The sequence below is a fragment of the Mercurialis annua genome, linkage group LG6, assembly GCF_937616625.2.
Source record: "Mercurialis annua linkage group LG6, ddMerAnnu1.2, whole genome shotgun sequence".
NCBI classification, from domain to species: Eukaryota; Viridiplantae; Streptophyta; class Magnoliopsida; order Malpighiales; family Euphorbiaceae; genus Mercurialis; species Mercurialis annua.
In genome coordinates, this window is record NC_065575.1 from 43,066,667 (window position 1) to 43,076,990 (window position 10,324).

The 10,324-nt window shown below is 35.2% G+C and overlaps 2 protein-coding genes across 2 annotated transcripts; one reads left to right on the forward strand and one right to left on the reverse strand.

Annotated features, from left to right (window-relative positions):
- The first annotated feature begins 326 nt into the window (after window positions 1-326).
- LOC126686184 (flowering locus K homology domain-like) lies at window positions 327-6,220 on the forward strand. Its single transcript, XM_050380230.2, has 7 exons — window positions 327-436; window positions 1,005-1,753; window positions 2,690-2,939; window positions 3,786-3,934; window positions 4,282-4,632; window positions 4,945-5,139; window positions 5,677-6,220. The coding sequence occupies exons 2-7, from the start codon at window positions 1,013-1,015 to the stop codon at window positions 5,695-5,697; spliced, it is 1,707 nt and encodes a 568-aa protein (XP_050236187.1). The 5' UTR covers window positions 327-436; window positions 1,005-1,012; the 3' UTR covers window positions 5,698-6,220.
- Window positions 6,221-6,463: 243 nt separating this feature from the next.
- Window positions 6,464-9,448, reverse strand: LOC126686166 (uncharacterized). Its single transcript, XM_050380201.2, has 2 exons — window positions 9,340-9,448; window positions 6,464-8,967 (listed from the first exon to the last, which is right to left on the reverse strand). Exon 2 carries the CDS (start codon window positions 8,928-8,930, stop codon window positions 6,798-6,800), a length of 2,133 nt encoding a protein of 710 aa, XP_050236158.1. The 5' UTR covers window positions 8,931-8,967; window positions 9,340-9,448; the 3' UTR covers window positions 6,464-6,797.
- Window positions 9,449-10,324: the final 876 nt, after the last annotated feature.

Sequence of the window (10,324 nt, forward strand, 5' to 3'; positions counted from 1 at the left end):
TTTTGTAATATTTAAATTACAATTAGAATATAAGATTAAATTAATAAAAAAATAAGAATAGATGAAATGATTTTTTTCTTTTGTCTTTTTTTTTTTAACAAGTAAGCCTCAATTAACTGTAAAAAATAGATGAAAATTTTGGTTACGAATTGAAGTTTAAGGACTTTGGTGGGAGAGAGAACAGAAGTCAAGGACTTTCGTGCTATGAATTAAAGTTTAAGAACTTTGATGGGAGAAGGAAAATAAGTTAAGGACTGTATATGAAAATTACCCATTCTTATTTTTTTTGGTTGAAATAAAAAAAGCGGGTGAGTTATATACCCCGCCACAATTTCAAACAGCATTTGCTGCTCTTCTATGTTTTGCATAAGTTTTTCAGCTCAACACACGCTCTCTGTGTGAAACAAAATCCAATTCGCGCGAAAATCGATTCTCTGTAAGTTTACTTTTGCTATGAACAGCGCCATTAATTTCTCGTTTTTGATCGATTTTGTTCTTGTTAAACGGATTAATGCCGATTTTACTTGCCAGTATTTTTTTATAGCTACATTTGATGATTCATTGCTTCGTTGTTCTTTTTAATATAATTTTATTAAATTTCTGATTTCTTTGTGCTTAAGTTAAATTTAATTGAAATTTAGGTGAAGTTCTTTAGGTTTTCTTGTTTATTTTGGTTGAATCATAATGCAGTTAGTTTGATTCTGTTTAATTTGTTGTTTTTGAAATCAGATAATCTTATCTGTTCTGTTGTTGATGTTCAGTGTTGAATGATTTTTGATTGATGCTGCTATATGTTGAACGTGAAATGTATTATCTATTTGTAAGTTTCTTTGAATATTTCTTGTTCTTGCTTGATTGCACGGTAATTACCGGAGTAAAATATAGGAATCAGAAGCCTACTTCATGTAACATTTTTTTCTAGGTATGATATGAACACGGAATAGCATTTTCCTGTGATTTTTTGCATTTGATGTAAATGTAAGTTGATTTTTTTGTCTACATAGCGCTTAGTATGGAAGAGGACATACATAAACCTGATGGAGATGAGCCAGACGACTTGCAGCTGAAAAATGATGATACTGTCGATGCACCAGGGGATTTTTCATTATTAAATGAAGCTGCTGATATACTGGAGAACTTGCAGCAGTTGAAAATCGACGATGGTGATGTTTTGCGGGATTCGCAGTTGAAAGATAATGTTGATGCCCCTGAAGACTCGAAGTTGATAAGTGATGCCAATTATGAACCGAAGGAGCTGTTGAAAACTGATGGTGTTGATGTGCCGAAGAACGCCATGAGAAACAATGTTGTTGATGCATCAACGGGCTTGTTGTTTAAAAACGATGTTGTTTGTGGATCAGAAAGTCTACAGTTGAAAAATGATGTTTGTGCAGCTGACGATTCACAGTTGACAAAGGATGCTGTTTGTGAATCAGAGAATCTCCAGTTGAAAAATGATGTTTGTGCTGCTAAGGATTCACAGTTGACAAATAATGCTGTTTGTACACGGGAGGAAATGCGGTTGAAAGATTATGTTGATGCCCCAACAGAAGAATCTGGCCATAATTTAGCATGTGATGAAGAAGCAAAGTGGCCTGGATGGCCTGGAGAAAGTGTTTTTAGAATCTTAGTTCCTGCTCAGAAGGTTGCTGCTCTCATTGGCCTGAATGGAGTGTATATTAAAAGAATGGAGGAGGAGACAAAGGCTCGGATTAGAGTTCTGAGGGCCCCTCTTGGATCCTTGGAAAAAACAGTAAGTTTTCTTTTCAAGTTGCATTATATCACATTTTAAGATGAAAATCTACAGCAGTTGATATTGTTCTGTGCATTGATGGTAGCAGATGAACTAATTTTTGACTGACATATACTTTTGTCACTCTGATGGTGCCTCTTTAGTGTGCTAATGCAATCTCTTTATCTGGTTAACATGTATTCTAGATTTAATGTTTGTAAAACTTGGCAAGCTGATGTTGCTCTACTTTTAATTGTTTAAGTAGCACTAATAGTGATGAAAAACTGGCATGGAAAAAATATTTTATGCCTTATTCATTGGACATTTTTTTCTTTATCGTCGAAGTATACATTATAAGAACCTCTTCACTATTTAAAATGTTTTCTATTGTCTTTCGTTAACAAGGCAAAATATACAAGTGAATTTTTTTTTATTTTTGGAATAATACAAGTGGTTGTTACTACCATAACTATTAAATCCTAATGGGTAAACACCAACAATTCCGCATTGCTGAATTCAAGGCAAAATGGAGTTTAAGTTTTTTTTTTTTTTGAGAATAAGACAATTTCATTAAATCAAATTCAAAGCAGTTACATTTGTGAGATTTTCAGGAAAGTGACAAAACCACTCTTGATAGTGTAAATTTAGCATAAATTTGCATTCCCTCACTGTCTTCATATGGTATTACGGAAGTTTCTGGTGCCAATAATAATTTATGGCACTCTGTCATTTTGAGCTCTAGTATTGATGCAGAATTTTTCAGGCTGCTAAAGTAGTATCAAGAATGGATATTAAGATTATTTTAACCTGTAATTGATGTTTCATAATGGTGCTCATCCCTTGGAACTATCAAATTCTATTGCGTTTCTGACTAAGTCAAAACTCTTGCTGGAATATTGCACTAGCATTGTATTTAAACCTTCATAGTTTCTTAACATCTTCATGCTCTTCTCAAAGGTTATCATTCATGCAACAGAAGAGCCCGGCAGTGATATATCTCCAGCCATGAATGGTTTGCTGAAGGTTCATGGACGAATTATACGTTTAGTTGATGATGCTACTCATGCTCCACCAGGTGCCAGGGGAACAGCTATGACCAGGATTCTGGTGCCAGATGCTCAATGTTCAGACTTGATAGGGAAGCAAGGCTCCACTATAATACCTATTGAAGATGCTTCTGGTTGTATGATTAAGGTTCTTAGAGCAGGTACTTGAGCTAAATAGCATTCTTATGCAAATCTACTAAATATTTATTAGCATTTGCATCTACTATTACTAAATCGTATTGTTATGAGCATACTTTAATGAAGTGCACATGTTTGCTAAGAGAAAGGAAAATAAATAAACAGAAATAGGAAATGAGTTGAAGTTGACCTACTTACTGAAATGGAGGCATTTCACTGTGGCCCAATGTCTAAGTTCCTAAGTTGCATTCTGCATTGCTACAAATGTTTATAGTTCCTCATTATTTAGCTGCCAAAATTAGGTAGCAGGTAGAACTTTAAAAACTAAGCCAAAAAAAAAAAATCAACCATATAAAATTGTAGCATTTCATATCATATGCTATTTTCTTTGGCTGAAGAAATGCACTTCACCAGAGGGTTTAGAAAGTGCATTCTTGGTGGGCATATATAGTACATTGATGCACCTTTATAGACTGTTTGAAAAACTTTTTTATGAGGAAAATATTGTGTGTGCCTTATTGATATTTGGCTCTTCATATTTGTTGTCAAACTCATTTGTTCATATCACATAGCAGGGTACACCATTATCATATGTAATCAGTAAGCTTGAGTTTTCCTTCCAGCTACAACATTCTCCCCCTAAACATTTCATTTGTTGGTAAAAGTCTATTTGCGAAAGACAAAGAGTTGAACAGTCAGAAAATTGACTGCTTTGATTACAAGTGGATATCATATTTTTGCTACCTTGTATTCTTTCAATCAGCTTAAGAAGTATTTGAAGTGCCATGTCAATCAGTGCCGTTAGTGCTACTGATTTTTTTTGTTTTTGAACTTTTAGTGCAATTGATCGTTAATTCACTTCATTGCAGAACACCTGCAGGTCGCAGCTTTGCGAGATGATAGGGTGATTAGGATAATAGGTGAGCCAGCAGGCGTGCACAAAGCAGTTGAACTAATTGCTAATCATCTTCGGAAGTTCTTAGTTGACCGCAGTGTGATCGAACTGTTTCAAACACAAGTAAGTTTGTTATTCCTTCCTCACCAAGGCAGAATATTAATTTGAAAAACCATATATTATATATAAGCTCAAGCTGAGTTACTTAACTTGACCCTTTTCCATTTGAATTTTGATTATTGAGTTTATTATTGGCAATGAGTTGCTTTGTTTGATTCACAGGGTAAATTGACAGTGAGTGGGTTACTGTTTATCTTATATGTATGTTGCATAGATGAGAAACATCAAAAGTTGAGATCTTTTGGACTTGGGTAACTTTGCAATATGAAGTTTGTAGAGAAGTGGTATATGCATTGAGAAATGTATGATATGGACTTGTATTGATAAATTAAACATTTTTTTGATATCAGATGCAGGTGCCAGAGATTCAACCGAACAAGTGCATGTCGCTAAATCAATCAGGAGACCATCCTTATGGCGTTCCAGAGAGCTCTGGTGTAGGAGCTGACTATGGGTCCAATCCTCAATCTTTTATAGCAGACCTTCCATATAGTGATTATAATCTACATCATACACTTCCTTCTGATAACCAACTCCGTTCTACCCGTCGTAGACTTCCTTTTGAGAACCCATTCCATCCTACACTTTCTTTTAAAGAACAACCCCATTCTCCACTTCCTTTTTATAACCAACCCCATCAACGCCCTCCCATGTTTGCAAGTGATACTTCTATAGGCCATCATTCATCAGCGCTTGAAACGGTGGGAACTCCTTGCTTTAATCTTGATTTATATTCTTAGTTGTAATAACATGTCAATTAGCAAATTATGGCAACTGCTGCTATTTACTCAACGCAGCATTATGCAAGATAAGGAGGCTTGTCGTTAAATTGATAGTCTTTCGTTAGGAATACTTATGAGTACTTATGCTCTATTTAAGATGTCAATTTAAAAGCATTATCTTCGGTTTTTCATTTTCAGTGTCTGCTACCATTCCAAATTAAATTTATTAGCTGGAGCAGAATTAATGTCACCGTAGTTGAATATTTTGCACTGTGCGTGTAAAATTTGCAGGTCACACACCGCATGCAAATTCCTGGGTTACATGCTGAGTCTCTGATCGGAATATCTGGTGGCAATCTCAGTTTCATACGCCATGCCAGTGGAGCATCTATTGTAATAGTGAATAGAACGGGCATACCTGATGAGATGATTATTGAAATTAGTGGATCTTCTTCCGAAGTACAAGATGCTCATAGGCTGATACAGGTATTCCTACAATTTCCTTAATTTCTTAAACTTAAAGTGGCTTGAGGCCTAATATAATTAGCTCAACAGTTGATACATGTTTGCTGCCGCTCCTCAAATAATGGTGTAGTAGAGATAAAAAGAGAGCCATCCACTTTACATGCTAGTGTTCTTGTTGTATTCTTGGGTTAAATATTTTTGCGGTAATCAAACTATAGTTTTTTTACAAATCGGTCAACATATTAGATACAAACATATTGGAACTGATCATAACTCTTTAAAATAGTAGTATCAATTATAGTCGCACCCGTTTTCTAAAGCATGTGAAGAGCAACCGTAAAGATATTAAATACAAATATATTTCTTTTTTGAACACTTAAATACAGACATTGAAATTCACATAAAGATAAATAAAAAAACACAGAAATATGTTGAAATTAGCACGGGATATTTTATAATTTTTTGTACGGTTTTTTAATACGCTCTGGTTGGATGTTGTTGATGAGCAATTAGTTTTGTCAACTTGTTTAATTTACCTACTTTCTTTTTGCGATGCAGAATTTCATTCCTTATGCTTGAGGTAACAAGCAGGACCAAAACCATGAATACATGGTGCAATGTATGGCCCCAATTCCAAGTATGGTAATTGAGAAGTCAAGCTTCCATTTTAGATTCGATTTTGGAGACGACACAATTTGAATGTGCTCTCCCGTCGTTGGATCTATTAAATTTTTAGTTGTGTAAAAGATTTGTTGATTCAACGGCTGGAGAGTGCGTTCCCATGATTTTCTTATGCGCGCGTACTCTGACCAATACTCGGGTAAATATGTGATATAGTTTCTGGTATAACTCTCCAAATCAATACTCTTGGGTACATATATGGTATAGTTTCTGGATATAGAACTTGATTTCATATACCTTAGGTAGTAACTGTTTACTTTGCGCACATTGGATGCAACATTTGTTTCGAGCATTCTGTAGTTCGATGTAGCCAGTAAACTGATAGCCCGTGTAAATGCGCTTAACGCTAAATGAGCATCCGTCACGATGATATACTAATGACACACTGCTTGTTGTTAAGGAAATTAAATTCCATTGTCAATGTCATTGTCATTTTCCGATGACTTCAAGCTCTTATTTTTACTGAGATACTCAATTTCACTGGTTAGTTAGCATCTCATGAAAGAACTTGGTTTGAATTAATTTTCTGTTGTCAGTGACTGCTAAGGTTAAAAATTTGTTTCTAATTAACCTAAATAGTCTAAAACTGATCTACTGAATCTGTCGTATTGAATAAAAAGATATGAAACAAAATTGATATACGATTATTTTAAAGAAAATGATGAAATTGGACTACTCTAATTGTATTGGGTCGCCACCTTTTCAAAAGAATTTGGTTAACAATATACAAAATCTGCTATAATAAAAGATAAATGACTATGCAGCATGGAAATGGGACATGGATATGGGAAAACAGTGTTATTTTTAAGTTTTTTTATGTTAAAGTGAAGTTGTGTTTGGAACACCAAGTTTCTGACATGTTTTTGAAACGGAAAACGTTGATGAATGAAGTGTCCGTGCTACTTAATAAACAGCAAAAGACCAACTATAAGAAACCAAAAAAGAAAAAGCTACGTTATACCTCTATAAAGGAATATGCCATGTTTCTAAGGTATTACCTATATCGGAACTGCACAAGTTGTTCTAAAATGTCCAGTCTGATGACAACGGCTGCAATGCACAGCTCGTTTAACACGACCACCGCCATCTTCAGCTCGCACTCGCTTTTTCCTTGGTTTTCCGGGCAGTGGTTGAAGTGATTTCGGAGGCCTTATCGCAATCTCAACATCATCGCTATATTCTTCATTCCAAAACGCTTTGTCAGGAATCGGATGTATGGCTTGTGAATACGCCTTGCGATAATTTGCCACTGTGAAAACATCCTCCGTATACTTGTACACATTTTGCCCACAAGAGATAAGAGCAGCTACACCATGAACACAAGGTAGACCTCGTAATTGCCAACCCCGACAAGAACATGTACGGCATCGAATATCTACTGTATGTGATGCGAAGTTGTTACAACTCACTTCAAACTCAGCATCATTTGCTTTCACAACTTGACAACTTCGCGCAAGCTTAATAGCCTCGAATACTTGCCTTTCAGCCGATGGAACAAGCATGCCTGTCCATTGTAAGCTCATTTCACGACGATCACTAAACCAAGTCATCAGCTTTCTACGAATATGCTCCATCATTTGGATTACCGGAAGTCCAGATGTTTCAAGTATCAGAGTGTTTAGCGATTCAGATAAATTAGGCGCAAATTGAGCGAGTATCGTTCCTTCAAAATATGCGACAGCCCATAATCGTGGGTCAATACATCTTAACCAGTAGACTGCTTGTTGCGACATGTTTTCAATTACTAACATTTTCTGTCCAAATTCAGTTGGAGTGAGAGCGGTAGCGGCTTCCCATACGAGATTAGAAGGTACTGAGTTGAAATCCTGCACGAATCTGTCGATAAGTTGATTAATGCAGAAACCGTGAAAAGCCGTTGGGAAGTTAGCTTCTACTCCATCAATGATACCGTTTTGTCTATCGGACAGAATTGTAAGTTTTGGCATGTTTTCAGTGTTGGCTTCAAGCAGATTATGCAGCTCGGAATGAAACCACATCCAATTATCCACATTTTCATCATCAACCAGCCCAAATGCTAGAGGAAACACAGCCCCATCTCCATCAAATCCAGTGGCAAACAGCAAAGTTCCATGGTACTTGCTCTTTAAAAGAGTTCGATCAAGTACAATAAGATGTCTGCACGCGTTCAAGAACCCGTAAATTGATGCCTGGAATGAGATAAATAGTCTCTCAAAACAATCATCAACAGGATTTCCATAGACCACTGCAATGCTTCCGGGATTCGTCCTTACAATCTGATCACAGTACTGCGGAAGTAGGCGATATTCTTCCTCAAATGATCCACGAACACTAGCCATAACCCTCTCCTTCGCTCTCCATGCTTGCTTATACGATAACGTGATCCCATGAGCTCGATAAATCTCTTCAAGTATCTCCTTGGGAGTGGAATGTGGATTTTCGAGAAGGTGAGTTTCTACGGACTCCGCAACCCATTGAACCGATGCTTGTTGATGACCAAGATGTCTAATTCCACCGCAAGTATGTTCCTCATGAATAGTCCTGATTGTGAACGTAGGCAAACCCGGAAGCTTCGCAGCATGAATCCGCCAAGGACATCCTTCAGTTGCACATTTCGCTGTGAAACGAGTCTTGTCAGACTTAATTGTATGCATCTCAAACCGAAAAGCAATAGCCGCATCACGAAACGCTCTTCGACAGCTATGAACATCAGGAAACTCTTGCCCAACAGTCAGCTCTACCGGTTTAAAGTAAGGAACAGAAGAGCTTCTAACAGCCAACGGCATCTGATAAGTCCCATCAGATACAGGCATCATACTCAACTCGTCGTTCTGACAAAAATCGCGGTACTCTACTACAGCAGAATCATGATTCTCACTGGCTAAATGACTTTCATCCTCTCCCCCATTGCTATGGTTTTGAACAACAATAGCCTTGCTATCAGCTGGTTCATCACTGGTCTCATGAGTGTGCCCTAACCCCAAATCTTGAATATAATCAATAGAAACATCAGTATGATCAGCATCAAAATTATGATGATCATTGATTATGTGAGCAAAATCTGAATTGTGAATATCCCCTGATTCTAAATATTGATTCTGCCTCAACAATGAATCTTGATTGTCCCCAATTATCAAATCCTCATTCTCCATATTCAAAATCCAATATAAAATTGAACAATATATGCCCCTATCAAGAAAAATCAAATAATCAATAAACATTATTTTATTTTAACGCTTATATCATTTGAGTTATAGTTCATCGATAATAAACATTACTCCAAAATTTAAAAGAAACACAAATATGCTATATCAAAACTAAGGACCTGTTTGGATAAAAAAAAGTGGCAGTTTGAAAAATCTTGTACTGTTCTATAAGTTATGCTATGGTAAACTCAAGTACATGAGAAGAAGCCAAACAGAGTATAACTAAAAACTAAAGAAAAAGCACAAAACAGACACATTACAATAAAAAATTGGGGTTCTTTTTGGAAGAGAAGAAGAAGAAAAATTTACAAAATTAAATAAATTAATTAAAGTTTTTGGCGGGATTGGGAAGTACCTGCAAAGGAGAAGGGTAGAGGAAGAATTTCAAAGGGCAAAAAGGGCTAAAACTCTTCTCTCTCTAACTTTTTTGATGAAGGAGATTTGATTTGATGGTGAAATTTTTGCGGCTTTTATAAGTTCAAAATCAGAAAAGGTCGGGTACCCTTTACTCTATTTTGAGGGTATTTAGGTCATCTTTAAACTCTTCCCCTTTGTGAGATTACCCCACTAACCTTTCGGTTTACCCGTTCCATTTGTATATGTTTACACTTTTATCCGAAAATTTTTTTAATGACATTTTTCTTTTAAATAAATTTGGTCACTATCATTAAATCTATAAATATATTTTGTCCTATTTAAATGAATTTTTTTTCTGTTTTATTTTAGATTGGTAACAGTTTAGAATAAAAATTTATTTAGAATAAATCACTATTACATTGAGGAGAGATTCTTAGATAAACTCAGTCCACCACATCATCCGTGGACTAAGCCTATTACATAATAACATGTCATTAAAATGATGCAATTTTGTAAATTCGTTTATTACTTATTTACACATTTGAATCGTAATATTATAATATTGCCATCATTTTAATGACGTGTCATTATGTGATAAGTTTAGTCCACGAGTGATGTGGTGGACTGAGTTTACATAAGAATTTCTCTACATTGAGTGTAATTTACAGGGCAATCTTTAATAAGATAACTAAAAAATAGCATAAGATTTTATATTTTCTGAAAATACTTGTACATGAAGTACAATAACTCTTCTAAATGAGACATAGAAAATGTTACTTTTAACATAAATTTATCTACAAACAATTAAAATAGGACTATAATTTTTTATTATTATAGAATTGTTTTAAATTGATTTTTTCTAAAAAAAACTAAAGATTATTATTGTACAATTATTTTAAATTTAAATATTTATAAATGAATTATTGTTCATAAATTTATAAGAAATTTATAATGCAACCCCCATGATAAATTTATATAGGATT